The sequence below is a fragment of the Triturus cristatus genome, chromosome 3_1 (genome assembly GCF_964204655.1).
Source record: "Triturus cristatus chromosome 3_1, aTriCri1.1, whole genome shotgun sequence".
Classification (NCBI taxonomy): Eukaryota; Metazoa; Chordata; class Amphibia; order Caudata; family Salamandridae; genus Triturus; species Triturus cristatus.
In genome coordinates, this window is record NC_140583.1 from 140,145,838 (window position 1) to 140,169,053 (window position 23,216).

The 23,216-nt window shown below is 48.1% G+C and overlaps 1 protein-coding gene across 1 annotated transcript in view; it reads right to left on the bottom strand.

Annotated features, from left to right (window-relative positions):
• Window positions 1-15,259: 15,259 nt before the first annotated feature.
• Window positions 15,260-23,216, bottom strand: part of NADSYN1 (NAD synthetase 1) — a 199,914-nt gene continuing 191,957 nt past the window's right edge. The window contains exon 21 of the mRNA XM_085643580.1: window positions 15,260-16,642. Coding sequence (XP_085499706.1) covers window positions 16,589-16,642 — 54 coding nt within the window. The 3' untranslated portion in view covers window positions 15,260-16,588. The remainder of the gene's footprint in view (window positions 16,643-23,216) is intronic.

Genomic DNA, 23,216 nt, shown 5'->3' on the forward strand with positions numbered 1-23,216 from the left:
CTGTAGGTGTCCCATATGCTCCTCCCATGAATAAATGTGAATAATTAGGCCGTCTACGTATGCCGCTGCATATGCCCCATGAAGTCTCAGTATTGTGTTCATCATCCTTTGGAACCTGGCTGTGTTCCATGTAACCCAAAGAGTAAGATAGTAAGCTGATAAGGTCTGCCAGGCTTGAAAAGGCCGTTTTTTCTTCATCTCCTGGATTTAGAGGTTTCTGACAATACCCTTTTCATAAATCTAAAGTACTAATATATTGGGCTAGCACAAGCCTTTTGATCTTTTCGTTGATATGTGGAAAAGGATAGGTATCAAACTTTGAGATCTTATTAACTTCCCTGAAGTCTATGCAGAACCAGATAGTAACATCCGGTTTCGGGACCAAAACTATAGGCGATTTCCATTCACTCACAGAAGGTTCAGTCACTTCCATTTGTAACATTTTCTGTACTTTCTATTCCATAGCTAGATACCACGCTTTGGGTATTCCATACGGTTTAAGCCACACTCACTTCCCCGGTTCCGTAACAATAGAATATTGGATTATTTGACTACACCTGGGAGTTTCGGAAAACCCCCTGGACACAACTTGAGTTGCTCCACCAATTTTTGTCTCTTCTCAGGTCCTAGCCCCGGATCTATACATTGTATGTCTTGCTTACTGCGACCTTCCTTTTCTACCAAGAGAACTGGAAGTGGCCCTTCCCATTTTTTGTTTAGAAGATTTACATGGAAAATCTGAGATTCTTTCTTTACAGTATTAGCTCCAGGCTGTAGGTTACTGGGGTCACTTGTTCTATGACCTTAAAGGAGCCTGGTGATTGGCTCAACATCTTATGGTCGGACGTGGGCAATAACGGAAGCACGTAGTCCCCCACTGCGGAAGTTCAGAGTTCTTTTTTTTTTTTTATCAAACTATTCTTTCTGAGTAATTTGACGTTGCTTTAATTGTATTCTTATCATTTCTCGCATTTCATTTAAGTGGGTTTTCAGGTGACTTACATATTCAAGGAGAGATTTAGACTCCTCTTTCTCATTTTCACATACTTCTCTTGCCATATCCAATAACATACGGAGTTCCTGCTCAAAGAACAGTTCAAAGGGGAAAAACCCTGTACTACTCTATTTTTACAGCGTATAGCGAACAAGGCTACCAGTAGCATTTGTTCCCATCTTCTAGTTTCTAACTCCAAGAGCTTTTTTAGAGTATTTTTCAAGGTGGCATTATATGTTTTTACCAATCCATCGGTCCGGGGTCGTTCTTTTCTGTTTTATCCCCAATTGTCTGCATACCTGCTTCATAATTTAGAAGTAAAGGGACCTCCCTGATCAGTAAGCATCTCTCAAGGAAACCCCTCTCTCCAGAACAACTCTATCAGAGGCCGGGCTATTTGGGTGGTGTGGGGTTGTCAGAGCGGGACTGCCTCATGATATCTGGTTGCGTAGTCTACTATGACTAGGACAAACCGATACCCGCTTCATGAGGAAACAAGGGGCCCTAATATATCCATTCCTACCTCGGAAAATGTTAATCTATAATAGGCAAAGGATATAAAGGGGCTCTTGGAGGACGGGAATTACTATTTTTCCAGCAAAGGGTGCACTCTCTGCAGTATCTTTTTATCTGACTATAAAAGCTGGGCCAATAAAACTTATCCAGGATTGCTTTCTCTGTCTTTTCCCGTCTTAAATGCCACTCTAACAAATGACTGTGCGCTAAGAAGAGGACCTTATCCCTAAAGGGTCCTGGAACAAGCACTGTACGGGTTGTGTCTTTCACCCTTTCTGATTTAATAATCCTTCTCTCTTAAAGAATTGTGTACCTACCGCCTAAAGGTCTTTCTCTTCTTTGGCTCTACCCCATGCCTCACGGAAGAGAGGAAGTTTCCCACTGCACAGCTTTAAAACTCCTGTCCATCTCCCAGATTCGCTCTTCTCTATAGGTAGGCAGTGCTATCCGGGTTCCATGTTTTTCACCCCTTCTCCATTTCTTGCTTTTCCTAGGATGGGGGAGGCCATTCGATATATCTGCTTTTCATGAAAAAGGCACTTCCTCCCACCAAGAGTCCCCCTCTGTCCAGTAATCCTATACCAGTGACTCTAGTTTCTGTTCCAGCAATGAGGGGCTCAGGTAGTTTTGGGGTCAACCCCACCTGAAGAAGCACCAGCTTCTCTTCTTTGTTATTGTCACGGGGCGGGAGTTCTCAGGGAAAGAAGGGGTCAAACAAAAGACTGGTGGGAAGCCTTGGATGTCATCACGCCTCTTCTTTTTCCAAGACAGGATGAATGGAGTGACCCGAGCCCCGTAGCTACCACCGAAAGAAGCTCGTGTCTCTTTAACTGAGACTCACTCATCGAGGACTCCACCCCCTGGACGGACGTCACACACCTCGGTCCAACAAGAGACGACGAGACCCGGAAGAAGGTGTGTATCATCACCGGCGGAGAGGAACGAGGAGAGGTAGAGAGCGGAGTACTGAGGACTGCGGAGGAAACATCGAGCCAAGCGAAGGACCGGAGGAATACGGAAGAAGTATCGACCCGAGTGGAAGACCGGAGGAGCACGGAGGGCGCACCACGCCAAGGAGAAGCGGAGGAGAGTCGAGGAACGGCAGGAAAGCCAGGAGGCCACCGAGGACGCGCTTCGCCCAGCCACGTTCCTGGAGGAGCATGGCTCCTCCTATATACTTTTGCAAAACTACTGATGGAAGGGCTTTACGGCCCCTTTGTTGGCCCAATACATCAGCTAACTTGCCAATTTCTGTGTCCTGGGTTTGGGCCACCTAGTCGATTTGTTCAGCCTGACTTTGGATAGCCTTATGGAAAGATTCCTAGCCTTCTGTCGCTATTATCAAGAATTAACCAAACGCCATTTCTAGGCGCTGTTGCTCCTTTGCCATTTTACCAACAACGCCTCAATGTCCTCCGATCCCACTTCTGCCACTACTTTGTTGAGTGAGGGTGGGAAATAAGGCTTGGGGGGCCTTTCAAGACTACATATGGTGGCATTAATTTGAATTGCTCAAAATAGATATACATACAGACACAGCAAGATCTTGTCCAGAGTTTTCGTCCAGTCGATATTACTCTTCTAAATAACATATAGGGCCTGATTTAGATCTCGGGGGACGGGTTACTATGTCACAATGGTGACGGATATCCCATCTGCCTAAATATAAAAATCCCAATATAACCAATGTGATTCGTATTTCGGCGGACGGGATATCCGTCACCGTTGTGACGGAGTAACCTGTCTGCCAAGATATAAATCAGGCCGAGTCTCTCGGTCTTGGGTGTAGATTGTGCATGACACAACCAGAGTCACAATCTTTCTCCTTTTTCCTCTCAAGAACCTGGGAAATGGTTGCCACCAGCATCCCTCAGGAGAATAATCAGTTAAGTGAAATTATACGACACAGGAAGGGAAAACTAAATTGCTATTATGAGGACCATACTTCCCTTAATTCGATCTCAAACTTGATCTTCTTTAGCCCTTTAAGTGGCCTCCCATCACCCAGTGTGTGTTGTGCATGAAAAAAGTAAACCTACCAGCCCATCCCTCAACTTGTCCTGGCACAAACCGAGTTTCTGTGGCTGTCTGTGACACAGAGGCCGTACGTGGACTATTCTGATCTTTCGGACTCCATTTGGCACGTCTTCGGCCCTTGAGGAGCAGAGAGGCCTCCTCATCTGAGGTACTACCAGCAGGTTCCCTCTCAGCACCAGTTGTACCCTCCGAAACCACTATTTGGCCACCACCTTGGAGGTCAAAACCAATGTCTTGACAGAAATGCTCCAGCCAGAGTAAACATCCACTGAGCGCCTCCTGTCCTTCAAATAATGCACTTACAGATATCCTCCGGCAGAAGTCCGGCTCCATAACAGCCTCCTGGAGGTGAGGGTCCTGGACTATGTGCCAGGAGGCACTACACCTCTGGGAATGGCTGAACCATCAATGGATTTTCCTGGTGGTGCTCTTTGACTGCAAGGGTGAATTATCTCAGCAGTCGATGCCTCGCATATCATGAGCAGAAGTTACACCCGGAGGTGGGGCATAGTCTCTTCTGTGAATGGGGAGATTGTTGGCTCAATCGCCTTTTGAGGGTTTTGGCCCAATCCTGGTTTGGACCCTGGTCAATTGCCAGATTGTGAAATCCCACACCCTGCCCCAGGCGACAATGCTCTCGAAATGCTCGGTGATGCAGTAATCTACAAGTCAGATGAACCCAAATACTTATCTGACTATTCCCCAAACATGTGGAGACCTTTAGAAAGAGGGTATTTTCCTCCACCAGCTTGGTCCTCCGGTATATGAATGCCAGTTTCCACCTGGGCTGCTATTCCTCCGCTCTTTGGGATTTGGTGGCTCAAATCCATCCAGGTGCCCCAGGACACCCCACCCAAGCCATCCACGATGTTCGTGATGCGGCCAAGTTCACAAATTCACTATCACATCTGACTTTGGTCAACTGTTTTTTTCAGGTGATCTCCAATCATCCCTATTGGAAATGCCCTTTGAAGGGCCTCACCTGTTTGCAGACAAGACAGCTTTTACTCTGCAGCGGTTCAAAGGGAGCAGGGCCACTGCACACACTCTGTGCTTATCTGCCCCGCCAAGCTAGCTGCATCAGCCCTTCTGCTCCTTTCTCAGCTTCAGCCCGGTGCACAGAAGTTTCACAACTCTGGTGGTCACTGCCACCGCGGTCATGGTAAGACAGCCACTCAGTCCACGGCCCCTACCCACAACCCCACCTTCCAAACCCTTTTAGTGTGCCCTTCGTGTAGTACAGTCACACTGTTATCAGCAGGATCTAGTGACTGTTACTGGGTTGGTGGCCATCACATCGGACAGGTGCGTCCTGCAGATAGTTAAAAAGGGGTATACCATGCCCTTGATTTCCACTCTGCCGCCCCGTCCACCATCCCTAGAGGGACTGACGGATGACCATCTGTCCGTCTTACAGGAAAAACTGAAAGCCTTTTTAGCCAAAGGGGCAACCAAGAGAGTGCCATCACTAGAATTAGGTCGAGGTTGTTATTCCTGATACTTTCTGGTTCCAAAGGAGTACAGAGGTCTTCACCCCATTTTAGACCTGCGCCCTTTCAACACTTTCCTACGGAAGGAGTAGTTTCTTACCTGTAACTCCAGTTCTGTAGTAGGGGTATCTCTGTTATAGTCATAATCTATGAATAGTCCCGCCCATGTGCGGGGACCCCGGAGCAATCAAAATATCTCTTAAGCTGTCCTGCATTTGCAAACCTGCAAAGACACTTAAGAGACAGACAAAATAATACAGCCTAATAACAATATGGCTGCACTGGCCAGCACTTCATCAGAAGTGAACACAAAAGCCAAAATAAAGTTTAAATGTCATTTTTATTCACATCTGACATGTTCCTTTATTGTATCACACTCCCTTCACCAAAATCCCTTTAAACAATAGAGAGGAAGGGGTGGACAGACAAGCCCTATAGGCTATCATTATGTGTCTGCTAAAAGGATACCGTGCCTTTAAGGAACTCTCCAGAGACCCCCGGTATCCCAGGATGCACAGCCAAAGCAAGTTACTTTCAGTTCTTTTTGAAGGTGTATAACCACAGGCCTGATACTGTCAGTTTACTCCACCGGGGAGGAGGGAGGGTCGCTTATGGCTATAACAGAGATACCCCTACTACATAACTGGAGTTACAGGTAAGAAACTACTCCTTCTGTAGTAGGGGATCTCTGTGTATAGTCATAATCTATGAATAGAATGGCAAGCCCATCCCAACCAATAACCAGCGGTGGAGTAAAAACCGAACACCAACAAATCACTGTGCAAACAAATTCCTCAGCGAAGCCTGTCCAACCTGCGCATCTGCCCTAGCATCAGAGTCCAGGCAGTAATGCTTTGTAAACGTATGGACCGACTTCCAGGTGGCAGCCTTACAAATGTCAGCGATTGGAACATTCCTAAGCAAAGCTGTAGTCGCTGCTTTGCCCCTAGTCGAATGCGCTGTAGGCTTACCCCCTAACGTCTTATTAGCTTTCTGATAACAGAGCTGAATACAGGACACAATCCATCTGGAGATGGACTGTTTTGAGGTAGCTAGACCAGTTCTTACCGAACCATAATTTACAAACAGTTGATCCGACCTGCGGATGTCTTTTGTCTTATCTAGATAGAATTTCAACACTCTACGCACATCTAGTGAATGCAGAGACCTCTCCGCCGGAGAGGAGGGATGCTGAAAAAAGGTAGGCAAAGTTATCATTTGATTTACATGAAAATCAGATATCACTTTAGGTAAAAACTTAGGATGAGTACGCATTACCACTTTAGAAGCATGGAATACCGTATACGGCTTTTGACAACACAGAGCCTGAATCTCACTTACTCTCCTGGCTGATGTAATGGCCACAAGGAAGGCAGCCTTCCAGGACAAATGCTGCAAAGAAGCCTTATGAATAGGCTCAAAAGGCTCCCTCATTAATCTGGACAACACCACGTTCAATTCCCATGGTGGAGAAGGTCGTCTAACAGGGGGAAACACCTTACGCAAACCCTCCAAAAAATCTTTAATCACAGGGATTTGAAAAAAATGAGGTTTGGGAAGGGCCCTTTCTATACGCAGTCAAAGCTGCGAGATGAACTTTAATAGACTGAAAGTTAAGCCCAGATTGAGCTAACTGCAGCAGATAAGGCAGAATAACATCTTCTTTACAGGATGTAGGGTCAATGTCCTTTGCCGTGCACCATAAGCAGAACCTCTTCCACTTATAGGCGTAAGAAGTCCTCGTAGACGGTCTCTTCGCCTCTTTCAAGATCTCCATACAGTCCTGAGGTAGCTTCAAGTGTCCATACTGTACTAGCTCAGGAGCCATGCTGCCAAACTCAAGGACGAGAGATTGGGGTGAACCATCTGTCCTCCGAATTTCGTGAGAAGGTCCGGCCGACACGGCAGGCGCCGGTGTGGTAGAACAGACCGGTGAAGAAGGTCGGTGAACCACCATTGCCTCGGCCACTCCGGAGCAATCAGGATCATCCTGGCTCTGGATTGCGACAGCTTGATCAGCACCGCCGGAATCAGGGGAATGGGTGGAAAGGCGTAGAGAAAGCTGTTCGACCAGCTGATCCATAGTGCATTCCCCAGCGTCCCTGGCTGGTAGAACCTGGACGCGAAGTCGCGGCATTTGCTGTTTTCTGCCGTAGCGAACAGATCGATATCCGGAGTGCCCCACTCTGCGAAGATGTCTCTTAGCACGTCGTCGTTTAGCACCCACTCGTGATTTTCTTGAACGTGCCTGCTGAGCGCATCGGCTTGGGCATTCTGCACTCCCGGCAGATGGGTTGCCGTGATCGTTAGGTTCCTGGCCACCAGCCAATTCCAGATCGTCTGTGCCTCCCGAGACAGCGTGCGTGAAAGGGAGCCCCCCTGCTTGTTGAGGTAATACATGGTAGTAGTATTGTCCGTCTGAACTAGCAGGGAGTTCGTCTTGAAGGAGGGATGGAACGCCTTCAGGGCCAAGTGTACTGCTCTGAGTTCCAAAAAGTTGATGTGGTAAGTCATCTCCGTCTGTGACCATATCCCCTGAATCTGAATCTCAATGCGCTCCCCAGCCCTGGAGAGACGCATCGGTCACTATGGTCTGGACCGGAATATCCTTGTGAAAGGGAGTCCCCTTGCAGACATTCTCTGAGGAGCACCACCATTTCAGAGACTGTAGAGCGTGTGGGGACAGATGAATCTTGTCCTCCCAACGCCCCCGCCTCTGGTCCCATTGATCCTCCAGACATTCCTGCAGAGGCCTCATATGCAGACGTGCATTGGGGGTGAGAAAGATGCATGAAGCCATCGACCCCAGTAAAGAGGACACCGTCCTCACTGTAGGAGAGTGGGCTGAGAGGAGGTGCAGGGCCTTCCAACGGATAGATAAGCGTCTCTCCTCCGAAGGACACACGCTTGCGTTCAAAGTATTGACTGAGGCCCCCAAGTACTGGAGACACTGCACAGGGATCGGCACTGACTTCGACATGTTGATGTGCAGTCCCAGGCGATGAAGCAAGGCAGCTGTCCTGTTGAAATGACACTGGGCTTCCTGGTACGTGGAAGCTTTGATCAGCCAATCGTCCAGGTATGGATACACAAACACTTTGTTCTTCCGCAAGTGTGCTGCCACCACTGCCATGCACTTGGAAAACGTCCTTGGTGCAGACTTCAGACCAAACGGGAGTACTGTATACTGGTAATGGTTGTTGCCTACCAGAAACCTCAGGAACTTGCGATGCTTTTGTGCGATTGGCACATGAAAGTAAGCGTCCTGCAGATCTATGGCGCACAGCCAGTCTCCTCGATGCAACTGAGGGTAAATCTGATGCAGGGACAACATACGTAACTTTTCTCTGCGGATCCACTTGTTTGCTTGACGCAGATCTAGAATAGGCCTGAACTCGTTGTTGTCCTTTTTTCTGACGAGAAAGAACCTTGAGTAAAGACCTTTTCCTTTTTGCCTCAAAGGAACAGTCTCTATCGCCTTCTTCTTTAACAGAATGTCCGCCTCCCACTGGAGCTCTCGCACCATGTAGGGAGAGCGCACTGGTGGAATCTGTGGAGGCGGGCTGGTGAAACGAAGACTGTACCCATTGCAAACAATATTCAGCACCCACTTGTCCTGAGTTATTGTTCTCCACTCTGACAGGTAGTATTGAATACTTCCCCCCACCGGAGCGGGTAACGGATGAGGGGGAAGTGACCTTTCAGGGCTTCGACCCGGCCGGGCCTTTGTTCCCCGACGAGGATTGATGCTGTCCTCTGTCCCTCTGGCGCTTTTGAAAGGACTGCCTCGGGAACTGTTGTTGTTGCTGGTGTTGTTGACCAGACTGACGCCCTTGGCCGCGTTGTTTAGAATAACGCCTGCCATAAGAACGGAATGATCTCTTCTGTTCCTTGGGTTTTTCCAACCCTACGGCCTTCAGGGTTTCTGTTTCGGCCTTCATGCGGACCATTTCGTCATCCGCATGAGACCCGAACAACCTCGTGCCAGAGAAAGGTAAGTTAGCAATCTTTTGCTGCGCTTCGGGCTTTAGAGAGGTAAGTCTCAGCCAGGAATGTCTCCTCATGTGTACTCCATGACAGTACCCATGGGCCGCCAGCAATGACACATCCCCCGCTGCACTGATGATCTGGTTGGAGACCATCATGCCCTCATTCAACACCTCCTGGAAGTCTTCCCGTTTATCCCTAGGCAGGGAGTCAGCAAACTGTTGCAGGGAGTCCCATAATGATCGGTCATAGCGACCCAGCAGAGCGGAGGCGCTAGCAGCCTTCATAGTCGTGGCCGACGTAGAGCACATCCTCCTCCCCAAGTAGTCCATCTTGCGACTCTCCTTATCCGGAGGAGCTGTTGAAGAGGGCGACGTGGCATGTTGCTTCCTAGCCGCAACCACAATGACAGAGTCCGGGGGAGGGTCCACCCTGAGTAACGCCGGGTCCGAATCAGGGGCCCTGTACTTCTTTTGCAACCTTGAGGGAGCAGACTTCACCACGGCCGGTGTCAAGAAGACCTCCATGGCTGGTTCCTCCAGACCTGGAACCAAAGGGAGGAGGGGGCGTGATAGATGCGCCTTGTGTAATGTCTCGAATATCACAGAGGTAGGGGGAACTGGTACTGTCACTGAGATTCCCAATTTTGCCGCCCCTCTCATCAGAACATCTTGGAAAGTGGCAATATCATCCACTGGCGAGTTTCTAGTAGGCGGTGTTTCCGATAACGTGGGGGAAAGCCGTCCAGTGCCAGAAGAGTCCGAATACCTCGTGCCTCTGGATCGAGATCTATACCTCCGTCGTCCATGCCTTTGAGTGGACGATCTGTGTCTGCTCCCTGACCTCCGGCGCGATCTAGAGCGTGATCTCAGTCTCTTAGGAGCCACTGGCCGCCGAGGAGAAGGCGGGAGCTGTGGCACCGGAGGCGGTGGTAGCAGAGGTGGCGTAGGTCGCTTAGGAGGCGCCACCGGGAGCCGGGGGTCAGGTGGAGGAGGAGGAGGCGTAGGAGGCTTCTGAGGCCGCGGCTGAGGTTGCAGTCGCGGTAGAGGCAGTGGATCCATTGGAGACTCTCCCCGTCCATCACTCCTTGCAGGAGAACCCGGACTAGCCCTGTCTGGACTTCCGTCCACCCTTCTCTTCTTTGCGGGCCTACCCCGTGAAGAGGCCGAAGTGAACGAGGGTGTAACGCCCTGAACGTCTCAGGATCGTTTAACAGACACGATAATGAGAACGCAACCACTTGTGAAGGTCTAGTTATTTTAATGAAGGCAAAAATAATACAAGGAATAAACAAAGGTTATAGTCACTGGAATCCTCCAGGCTAAGTACGTTACCAGCCCACAGCACGGATGGTCCTAACCGTCCTCTGCATATACGCCGATCCCGGCGTATGCCAACAGAGGGCAGAAATGAAATGGCCGACAATGCCAATCGGTAGGCTGTGAGGGGCACGAAGAGTGTTGGGGAGAATCGAGGAGTCAGGGAAACACCCAGCCGGGGTCTCTACCTGAAGGGAGCAGCCGCTCAACCTCTTCCTCAGACTGCACCGGGACGCGGAGTCACCTCCTGGTGATGCGTCACCGATACCCCAATCACAAGCAAAGAAGACTGAACCGAGAGCAGCCGCTCGATCGATCCTGTGGACTTCCGAGTCTGTAACGCGGCAAACACCTCCTGGTGTGCGTTACAGCTGGCAGTCCCTGTATCTCTGGTCGGGCTGGGAGTTACGACTCCAACCAGCAAAAGCGCCACTGCGCTTTGACTCAGCCGAGTCAAAAAGCGAAGCTCAATGGTTATCCGGTAGAGCTTCCGGGTCCTTCACAGGTGACGATGGGGCAAGACACGGCCCAGGGAGTAACGACTCGACCTACCTCCGTTCTTGCCTTACTGGAGCACCACTCCGGAACACTGCTCTTCACTAAGCAGGTACGTCGGTGTAAACACAATATCCGACAGCGTTGTACCTACCGGTTCCTCCCTTTATAGGGCGTGTTTTCCTTGAGTTATGTAACAGCTCTCCTGTTTACATAAGGGCGTGTTTTCCTTGAGTTATGTAACAGCTCTCCTGTTTACATAAGGGCGTGTTTTCCTTGAGTTATGTAACAGCTCTCCTGTTTACATAAGGGCGTGTTTTCCTTGAGTTATGTAACAGCTCTCCTGTTTACATAACCTCTCAACCGCTAAGCATCCTGGGAGATGTAGTCCGTTTTCGCTGGTTACCGTTTTCCTCCCCTCGCATGACAGGAATTCTTGACAGAGGGAGAGCGTCCTCCTCTCCTAGATCCACGACTGGATATCGTAATCACTGAAGAAGTGTTACCAGGTGATCTGGTCCTCGACGTCGAACCGTGCGTCGACCTCGTATGGCTTCTCCTCGCCGTTGAACGCAAACGGCGTCCCCTCGACGTCGAACGGCATCCCCTGCCTTTCCTCGACGTCGAGCGCCTTCGTCTCGACGGCGAGCCTCTCGACGTCGACGGCGATCTCCTTCGCCTCGACGGCGATCTCCTCCGCCTCGACGGCGATCTCCTTCGGCTCGACGTCCGTCGCCGGTGTCTCCGCGTCGATGTTGTCGACGTCGAGCTATGAGTCGACGGCGAAGGAGGCGAGCGGGCTCGCCTCGACGGTGAGCGGCGCTGTCTGCGGGGCTCAGTACGACGTCGATGGTGTGTCGACGTCGACTGTGAAGCCTTCGACGGCGACCTAGTCCTAGGTCTCGCCGGCCCCTCTCTCGACGTCGAACGTCGAGGACTCCGCGATCCAGAGCCCTGGATCGACGGCGAACACACCGGTGCTGTACCTTTCGCCGTCGACGTCGTCGCCCTCGACGTCGAACGGGATCTTCCGGCCGGTAGGTGTCGTTTCTGCTCCTTTTTCTGCCCGGAGGTCCCTCCAGTGGCTGAAGCATGGACAGAGGATGGGGCAGGAGATCCTCCATGCCCAGAAGTCCCACCTGTTCTCTGCTTCTCCTGTCCCTGAAGGCGAATCTTCTCTCTGTCCCTCAGGGTCCTCTTGGAGAAGGTCTTGCAGAGGTCACATGTAGCAGGGACATGTGAAGATGATAAGCAGAGAATACAGACATCATGTGGGTCCGTCTTGGCCATTTTCCTCCCACACTCAGGGCATTTATCAAATAAAGCGATGCTAAGAGTGGGTCAAACTGCACCAAACTACAGGATGCAGCAGAGAAAGGCTCTAGACGTCGAATGAACAAACTTTTAACTTCAAAAAACCAATTTAGTCCAAAATATCCACCCAAAAGGGTAGAGCTCAATGCTCCCGGGTCCTATTAGCAGGAGCCGGAAAAAAGAACTGAAAGTACCTTGCTTTGGCTGTGCATCATGGGATACCGGGGGTCTCTGGAGAGTTCCTTAAAGGCACGGTATCCTTTTAGCAGACACATAATGACAGCCTATAGGGCTTGTCTTTCCACCCCTTCCTCTCTATTGTTTAAAGGGATTTTGGTGAAGGGAGTGTGATACAATAAAGGAACATGTCAGATGTGAATAAAAATGACATTTAAACTTTATTTTGGCTTTTGTGTTCACTTCAGATGAAGTGCTGGCCAGTGCAGCCATATTGTTATTAGGCTGTATTATTGTGTCTGTCTCTTAAGTGTCTTTGCAGGTTTGCAAATGCAGGACAGCTTAAGAGATATTTTGATTGCTCCGGGGTCCCCGCACATGGGCGGGACTATTCATAGATTATGACTATACACAGAGATCCCCTACTACAGAAGGAAAAATTCAAGATACTAACACCGGCCCAGGTATTGGCTACGCTGGATGGTGGTTTTAGACCTGCAGGATGCCTATTTCCTACTTTGACAAGTGACTATTGAAGACAGATTTGCACCAGGCAGTAGTCAACCACCGCTAGACTACGTGAACCTCCTGTCATCTTTGAGGTTCACTATCAAAGTGCTGAAGTTACACCTCTTTCTCAGACACTCCTCTTCATGGGAGCCATTCTGGAAAGAGCATTACTGAAGGTAAGCAACTTGTTTGTTTTCACTAACTGTTCTTTACTGGAATTTCATACCTGTTCTCACCCCCAAGCATCAAACCGCTGGTGACATAGCTTTACTAACGTGCAGCCACATTAATTAATAATGGCCTCCACCATGTTAACAGGTTCCCAGCCCAAAAGCAATTAGGCCATCTGTACTGCGATCTGCACTGGGACACACAGCTCCCAGCAATAGGCAACACTCTTTCCAGCAGCACTTTCAGGTCACAGTTCAAGTACCTGATGCTGCGGAGCTTGGTTCAGCATAAAATGTTGTTGGATTTCAACCAATAGATCTAAACAACAGACTACAATGGCAAAACGAACACAAATACAGAAACAAGCTTCAAACTATATGAATCCTAGGTAATGCCTAGTAAAATAATGTAAAGAACACAGTATTTTCAGTTTCCTTCCCCCTCACTCCGGCATTCCTTAGAAGCAACTTCTCCAAGAAGAAAGTGTTGAAAGTTTCCCAGCCCTAACCCCTCTTCTAGATGGACCACTACGCCAAGGCCGGCAAACATTTCAAGCTTTGACAGGAACTGGCGTTAAGGCATTTCCTGCCAATCTATTGTGATGTCATGCATGACTGAGCAGTACAGAAAAATTGCTCTTTTTTTGTTTTCAAAAAGAAAATCACAAAGTGGGATTTTAATTTTGAAAATAAAAAATAATGCCACCTTCATCACAGCAGTTTTTTCAGATGTGAGGGCGCATTGAGCACTTTTTAGTGTCACTAAACCTGGCGGTGATAGACACGAGAAACGGCTATATGTCCGCTCATCTAAAATCTGGTGGGGAAGGGGACATATAGCAATTTCTCTGACGGCTTTTACTCCGTCAGGACATCTGTCATGTGCAAAGGCGGCGGAAATAGAGTAGTCTGAAGGCCCACCTGACTCTAAATGAAGTGGGCGGACCTTCAGGTCGCCTAAAAGGGTACTTTGTCCGATATGCTGAAGTATTTGCTTCAACTAAAACACAAATTTATAAAATCAGATTTTTTTTTAAATCACTTTATTGGCAGAGATCCATGTTGTCCCCTGTTGTATGTTGATTATTACACATGTTTGTGTTCCTTTAATTCGTGCTTGTGAGCGAGACGTGGAACCTTGCTAGGTTCTTGTTTAGATTCTAATCCTGGGGTCAGTTGCACTGGAGTCCAGGAGAAGAAGCTGTGTTAACGGGCGCTCACCTGTTCTACTGATTTGCTCAAATAAATCTATCTCCTACATACGCTTGTGAGCATCTTTACACCCCCTTTCTTCCTGTATCTTACTCAAGAGGAGGAATCCAATGCCCCTCTTGTTCCCACACCACTCTCTTGTGTTGGTTTCCAGACGTTTCCAATGTATGACTCTCCTTGATGTATGATGTATGGCCTCTCTATCCCTCTTGTTTTTCATACCTGCCACCACCTGCACTAATGTAGCTCTTGCAAACTTGGCCCCTTCAAATCTCCATCCCTCTTTTTTTTTTTCTTACCTCTGTTTCTCCGTGGTATCCTTGGCCATCTCTTTGTTCCTATTGCTCTACCCTGCTTGTCTTTCCTTTTTTAGCAGTAGAAATAATAAAAAGACTACAATTCTAGAGCTTGGAGGCAAACGTCTGCAACCATGGGTTGCCCTATTTTTTCCAAGGTAATAGGGTCATTATTTTTTCAATAACCTTGTTTTTTGTCGTACATATTCTTTCCTCTTCTCTTACTGCACCTAAGATTTGTTATTCAGTTTGCTGCAATTACTGATAACACTTTAGTGGTTTGTAAGCTTGACATGTCTTCAGGTTGGAGTTTAATCAGGTTACATCCACCTACTCCAGGATTTCAAGCATGGTCTAACCTAGTAGTTGGGCATTCATGCACAACAGTAGAGCATCATTCACAAAGCCTGCCTTAAAAGTAACACCACTCGTTTTGCTGTTAAAAGACCATTACTTACGGAAGCATTGTCTCGGTCTCTTTTGCTGTGTCACCCTCAACTGAATGGGGTCACACCCTGTAGGTTTCCTAAGCCACAAAAGGATATTGTGACATTTTTGGATAAAAGGAGGACTGGTAGGAGTCTGTCACCCCTTCCCACCTGAGTTATGCTCAGATAGGCGAGAGTGGTAGAAGTCAGACTAAACCAGTCACAGAATCTCTCATCTGCAGATGGTTTCAGATCCCCGTCTCATACCCCACGATAAGTACACACACACACACACACACACACAGTGGTTGGTATTTCAAAATATTTGAGAATTTATTATAGCCCGTCTGTAAATCGTGCATTAGAATGACTGTGACTACAATAAAAAAAACTCAGCAGTATTTAGATAAATATATTAGGGCAAAGGTTAAATAAGCCCCATATACATTTCATTACACAACCCTAAATAGTCTAAAACCATACCCAAGTTATACCCAGCTGTCTAGCATAGCACAGTTATATCAGTATATCCAAATATGGCAGGTCGTGTTATGCCTTCCAGTGTACCTTATGTGCTGTCTGACCTTTAGCTGGAACATCACATATCAGCAGCCTTCCAGGAACCACCCGCGTATCTAGCCCCCGCCTCTGCACCGTATCCTATATGCTTGGAACGTACCTTATTAAGCAATAGCACCTGAAGTTGTCCAGCAACCGGTCCAGGTGTCCAACACCTCACCCCAGGAACTGTATCTTACATACCCCGATGATCCATCGTGCTCTATGGAGCCGGGGGGGTGTCAGCCATGCCCCGCTCCGGGATAGTGACCAATGCTTCATGTCCAGCACCCAAGCCTACTGATACCTTTCTTTCTTCTACCTACAAGGTGGAGTCCACAGGGCCATCTCTCCTGGGAGCCACATTAAGCTGCTGTTTGTCAAGGAGCGCCAGAGAATGGAAATGTTCCTTTTCTGGGAGTTTCAGAAAACCATGGCAATCGCAAGCACACTTTATTCCCTGCATCATTTGAAAGAGCAGGAAATACTTAAGACTCACTTTCTTTGGACATTTATCCTTTTACCCATAGATTAAAAAGGGAGACTCTAGTCCTCATCGTAGATTAAGAGCATGCATGTATGTTTTAAGGCCGCCGCCTCAACATCTGGCGCACACAGCAACGAATGTTGGGGCGTGGATTCATTTAATGTGCGTCTGTGGTTTTCATTGCACCTAAATGGACTTTCCCAAGGCTGGCGCTGGTGCACCCTCCGATTACATCAACTTGATGTTTCCGAAAGCGCTCTTCAGTGCTTTATGAGAATGTGATGTTACCTTTATGGTACCCGGAGTGTGGTATTCCACACCTAGAGAATTATGGTGGACACCCACTGCATTCAGAAACTGATTGGGAAATGTGCTGGTCTCCCAGGCCACCTCTCTACACCCCCTTAACCCGGTGTGATGAGCAGGCATGAGGTGAACCATAGCCTTGCACTACCACTGTTTTCATATTAGCTACACAGGCAAACATTGCATTATTGTAGCATGGACTTCAAAATTCTGTGTTTTGTTCGAGATTCATATTCATGGCAAAGAGTTGTAGAATCACAAAGACAAACAGAAGTCAAATAGCAGAAAAAAATCAATCCAGCTCTTCCTGTGCAGACAGCGCCGCTTTCTTTTCCAGCTTGGAAACCTGGCAATGGAAAGGACCCGTGGTTAGAGTATTGCAAAGGTCTCATTCACGCCTCATTTCCGCTCACATCACTGGGACCCTTAGCGTGCTTGGAATTATAGCTGGGAGTGTTGAGTAGCATGCTAGCCTATGTGTTACATATCTGTGCAGTACAGCATTGGGTTTGGCGCTATGAACAATATGTCAGCAAATAGATGCACTCAGTCAAATGGGGCTCACCTACATACACCGGATGCCATTCATTGGCCCATACAGTTTAGGTATTTTCAAACACACAAAAACAGTAATTACAAGAGCAGTGCTTTGTCACAGCTGGGTTGTGTTGGGCCACCATGTGCCGCAGCTCACTGCGTGTTGCTGCAATTTGGCAGCACTTACTCCACCGGTGCGGATCTGTGGAGCTTCATAAGGTTGTGTCTGTGAACATAGTGGGGACAAACATTTTTGTGACACCTAGGAGTGTAATGGTGTGTGGTTGTAGGTGCACTGCAGGGTAATAAATGTGGGACGCAAAGCAACTAAGCTAGTGGTGATATAATCCTGGTCTGAACCAGGCCAATTTCTCCTCTGACCAGTCACAGATCGGGCATAAAGTGTGATGCTGGCTATGGACTGCAGAGCTTTGAGATGGGGAACATGAGCACGAACACAGAGCTGAAGGGCTCTTTACTTCAGGTCTGTGGTAAGAACTTTATTTACACTAAGCAATGTTTTATGTTACCCTCTCCCATCTGAATTAAACTGAATCAATATCGACTGGTCACATAGACAGGCCCTGACCGACAACAGTTCAGCAATGAAAAATCCGCAATCAATGAGTGACCCAGAGGTAATCTGTTGACGTTTCAACCCACATAATCAATTAAAAGATCTTCTTCAGGGCAGGCTACAGATAGAAACCTAAATACTCAATAAAAAGTGATTGTTTGGCATCGCTGTTCCACAAACCATAGCAAAGTTTCTTAAATTCCAGGGTCAGCACATCTATGACTACTCAGACTCACCAGTGCATCCGTTGACTCTTGGAACACAGTGCCTACCCTTACCCTAGTTCCTAGAAATACTGGGTTTGCCCCTTGGTGTATTTGGATTATCAACAAAAGTACAGCTCCTCCATGTGCCAAGCATACTCCCAAGGGGTTCGATCATGTGTGATGTAGTTCGGTTTTTTGCCAAGCCTACTTGGAATTTTGAGCCAATACCTACAATGTTAAATGCTATGCTGCATGTTCCAGAATGCAACATGTGGTTGCCTATCACAGATGGCATGAAGCCACAAGGCACCTAAACCCATGCCTAGTTACAGGTACAACCAGATGACACATGCCCATTAACAGGTGCAGCTCTCCTACATTTACTTTGGAGTGACAAATACAACTCTACCCCACTTCTGTTCTCGCTGGTTTAACTTTTTAGTCACCAGTAGTGACTGGTGCACTCTGACATTGGAAGGCACCTTTGAAATATGAAGCGAAAAAGGAGGAGGTTGTTAAATTACAATATTGTGAAATGTCCACTCTCTTTACAATGCAGCTGCAGTGTGCACTGGAAGACAAACAGGGCAGAGAGCGGGTGTTTCGCCCATCAATGCAATAATGTAATTCATGCAGCTGCAGTCTGCATAGTCGGAGTACCAGAATTCTATGTCAGGACCGGAGGCTCCGATTATGCTTCTCATTTCTTTACTAGAAATTTGCTCAGCAGCCAATCATATTACACTATAACAAAAAAACTACAATACCCATGAACCAATGGGTATGACGAAATAACCATAGAGTATGTACATATAAATAGTCAGCAAGAGAATACCACATCCTCTTTCTTTGCTGCTCCGCAGCCAGTTAAGTGCATTTCTCTTTCTCTTTCCAGCTATTTGTTTATTTATTATGTCGCTTGTATTGCAGTATTATACCGCTTGTATTGCTTTATTATACCGCTTGTATTGCATTGCTCTGTGGTTTACCTTGCATTGGTTTTTCAATTCTCAGCGCTGTGCGCCGCTTGCGAACCTTGTTTTCCGCTAATGAATCTTTATTGTATTGTCCTCGGTTCCATCGTTGCAGGGAGCGCGTGTCTGCCTCCCCGGTTCGGGCGCTCTGCGCCCGCGCCTCAGTTTAAGTGGAGCGGGAGTGAATTACGGGGCTGAAAGGCTACGCGCGTGTCGCGTAAGTCTTTCCTCATTTAAATTCAGGCGGCCGTTTACGCGCATAAAACTTGTTGTTTCCTCAGGTATTCAGCGCGAGAGCAGCGCTTTTCATTGCTCATGCCCACAGCCTGTTTTCTCTCGCCCCTGTTGACGTCCTGCTGCAGGTTTGAAGCAGTTGGGGCTGTATAATTTTGCATAGGCTTTGCCTAGAGTGGTTTTCATTTGGCAAGTCCTCCCTCCACATCTAAGTATTTACATATTTCAGGTTCATTTGACCTGTTTATTTAAACTTGCCTCAGGGGTTTGTGCCGCTCCCCCTTTATTGTGCTTTGGCATACCAGATTTACTATTGTTTTCCTTCCTCTTGTGGGCAATATTTGCGCCAGGTTCTACCATGGCTGATTATTTTGAGGAAGATGACTATTATTATGATTATGAAGATGAGGACGCCTCTGGCTCTATGGAGCAGGATTTGGTAGAGGCTCTTGACTTGGGTGTACAATCCTCTGTGAATAAAGCGCTGGTCCGCACTATTACACCACTAAAACGTCATTTATCGCAATATGCTGTGCAACAGGGTTGGTTGCCCTCGTCCTCTAAATCTTCGAAATCTTTTCAGTCCTCCAAGTCCTCTAAATCTTCTAAAGTGTCTAATCCTCACAGGTCAGATTTTGCAAAGCTGGCTAAAGCCCTTTCCTCGGAACATTCTTATGGTCAACCTCCTAAGGAACTTTCCTCCTCTTCAGTTCACCCAACAGACGATGACGGCACCTCTCCATCTTCTTCTGATCATGGGGTATCCTCTCCTCCTCGTAAAAAGGCTCGCAAGGAGCATTTTGTTGATGCGCCATCGCATCCCCAAGTTCTCACGTTTGAACCTTCAGATATCATTCATCCCAATTCCTCTTCTTGGCTCCCGTCTCCTGAGGTGGCGGAGTACGTCCAAACACATATTCGTCACCTTTTGACAAGGAGGTACGTTCCCGTCTTCGCTCTGAGTGTCCCCGTCCTGACTTGGCTGATAAATTAGCGGACACCCCTGAGGTGGATCCCACTATGGTGACATATCTAAAAAAATATGCCAAGGACCCTAAAAGGGGCATTGACAGAGCCTGGCGATCTTGCCAAGATAAACTTTTGGATTTATTGGGACCCCTCACCAAAATTTTGGATTTAGGTTATCGGGCCAAGGAGTCTTCCTCTGCCATTGACCCGGATGACCTTATTGGTTGGGCTCAAAGAGCAGTTTGTCAATTGGGTAACGCCAATTGTGCTATGTCTTCGGAACGTAGGCGTTCTATTTTACTGAAATTGGACCCAAAATTGGCTGAACTTTCTACTTCTGAATCTGGTCCTTTGGCGCAGGGATTATTGTTTGGCCAGTCTTTCCTCAAAGAACTCACTAAATTTGTGGCCACTTTTAGTGGTCTTGATAAGGCGCAAGCGTCTATCAGACGGGCTTTTCGCCCGGTTTTTGGAAGGGCCGGTCGATATAGGGGACGATCGTCCGGCCGAGGTTATAACCAATCTAACCAGCGTGGTTTCCAGTCCCACCGTGGAGGAGGTCAGGACCCCAACAACTCCAACAACAAGCCTTCCTTCTACCCTTCCCGTCGAGGTCGACACCAATTCCGGAAGGGGCGTGCCGGCGGCAATCAAGGAGGACACCACGATTCCTCCGCTTCAGGTGAGTTTGATCTCTGCTTCAGAGGTCAGGTTGGGGGGCAGAATTCAGTTTTTTCTTCCCAATTGGCGTTTGATCTCCAGCGATGCATGGGTGTTGGAAACGGTCACGGGTTTCAGGATAGAATTTTTCAGTTGCCCAAGTCAACCTGTCCCTCCTCTCCCCTTGGTCTTTTCCCTTCAGGATCAGGCGATTATTTCCGCAGAAATAGACTCCCTTCTGACAAAAGGGGCGGTTGTCCGGGCTTCCCCTCATCCGCAGGGTTTTTCCAGCAACATTTTTCTCGTTCAGAAAAAAGGAGGCGGTTCACGGTTGGTTCTCAACCTGAAAGAGTTCAATGGCTGGATTGTCTATCGCCACTTCAAGATGGAGGGCATCCATCTTTTGAGGGATCTTCTTCAGGAAGGGGACTGGATGGTTCGTCTAGATCTAAAGGATGCGTATTTGGCAATTCCCATTTACGGTCCTCATCGCCGGTTTCTCCAATTCCAATGGCAGGGTGTCTGGTACGAGTTCCAGGTTCTCCCGTTCGGCCTCTCGTCAGCACCCTGGTGCTTCACAAAACTTCTGAGGCCGGTGGTAGAGTCTCTACGCTCTCGGGGAGTTCGTCTGATAATTTATCTGGACGACATTCTTATCATGGCGCACTGTCCACGTCTGTTAATGCTCCATTTGGACTGGGCAATAGATCTTTTACAGTCACTCGGATTTCTAGTCAATCCTCAGAAATCTATGTTCCGCCCTTCCCAGTCGATAGAATTTCTGGGCTTTCTGATCAATTCCCTCTCTTGCCAACTGTTCCTGCCTCTTCAGAAGATCAGGATGATCAAACGGGAGTTGAAATTGATTTTACACAAACAGCTTGTGTCATTGAGGTCTCTAGCTCGGATTGTCGGTCTGTTAGCTTCTTCAATTCAGGCCATCTTCCCGGGTCCCCTCCATTATCGGGCGCTTCAGCGACTCAAGATCCGGCATCTCCAGAAAGGCCTCCGATACTCAGATCAGATTCCTCTTTCAGAGGAGGCGAGGTGGGAGATGTTGTGGTGGTTGGAACACATGGAGTCCTGGAATGGCAGAGCCCTGTTCGGAGTGTCTCCGGAGGTGGTGATCGAATCCGACGCCAGTCGGTGGGGATGGGGAGCCCGTTGCGGTCCAATGTCCACGGGCGGCCGGTGGTCCTCGGAGGAACTATCTCTCCATATCAATTGTCTGGAGCTTCTGGCGGGGTCGTTTGCGATCCGTTGTCTGTCTCCACGCATGACGAATTGTTGCATTCTCCTCCGCATGGACAATGTCTCAGCGGTTCGATATGTCAACAAGTTGGGGGGGGACACGTTCCAAGATTCTGGCAGAAATTGCCAAGGACTTTTGGCACTTTTGCCTCCAGAGAAACATCACGGTAATTGCGGAGTACCTGCCGGGTCACAGCAATTTGATAGCAGATTGGAATTCTCGACATCTTCGCGATTTCAGCGACTGGAGACTTTACCCTCGAGTGTTCAGATCTCTGTCTCGAATGTGGGGCCCCTGCCAGATCGATCTCTTTGCCTCTCGCCTCAACACTCAACTTCCTCGGTTTTTCAGTTGGCGTCCGGATCCGGAGGCTCTTGCCACGGATGCATTTCTCCAGACTTGGCCGTCTCTTCTTTGTTATGCCTTTCCCCCGTTTGTCATGATATCCAGGGTTCTGGCACGCATGAAACTATTTCAGACGGAGTTGATTCTGATCACCCCTCTCTGGAGGGCTCAAGCTTGGTTCCCTGTTCTCCTGCAGTTGTCTTGTGCAGTTCCAGTTCTTCTTCCCCAATTGTGGAATCTGTTACTGGATCCACTCAACAATCCTCATCCTCTCGTAGAGTCGGGTCAACTCTTTCTGGTGGCATGGCGCGTTTCGGGGATCGCTGGCAGATCCCAGGCCTTTCGCGAGACGCTTCCAGATTTATCAACGAAGCTTGGTCTCCCAACACACACAAACGTTATGCCGCAGCATGGAAACGTTCGTGTGATTGGTGCACTCAACGGCAAGTGGATCCCTCTTCTGCGGATGTCGCTTTGATTGTGAATTTTTTAGCTTCTCTGGCATCTTCCGGCCTTGCATATCGGACTGTCAACAATTTCCGTTCGGCTATATCTGCGGGGCATATTCCTATTTCTGGTAAACCTGCAGGTGAACATCCTTTTGATTTCCAAATTACTCAGAGGTGTCAGATTGGTAAAACCTCCTTCTCCTAAGTATGTTGCGTTATGGGATGTGTCTATTGTCTTACGTTTCTTGGAAGCTTGGCCTTCCAACGACTCTTTGTCCCGCAAACAACTTTCAGCAAAGTTAACTATGCTGTTGTGTCTAGTCTCTTGCAAGCGTGTGTCTGATGTTCGCGCGCTAGATCTTGCAGGTCGTATTTTTTCTCCTGAAGGGGTTACCTTTTCCATTTCCAGACGTACTAAGTCTAATACTGCCTCCATCACTTACCCAAGTTTTCCCAATAATCCAAAACTCTGTGTAGTGCAATGTATTAAGGATTATGAGGTAAGTACTGCTCCTTTTCGACAAGATTTACATGGTCAATTGTTGATTGCGTTGCAAAAACCATTTCACCCTGTGACCCCGGCTACTTTAGCCAGATGGGTCAGATGGCTCATGGGTGAAGCTGGTATTGATGTTACTACTTTTGGTGCACATTCAACTCGTGGAGCTATGGCTTCCAAGGCTTTTTCTATGGGTGTGACCTTAATAGATATTATGA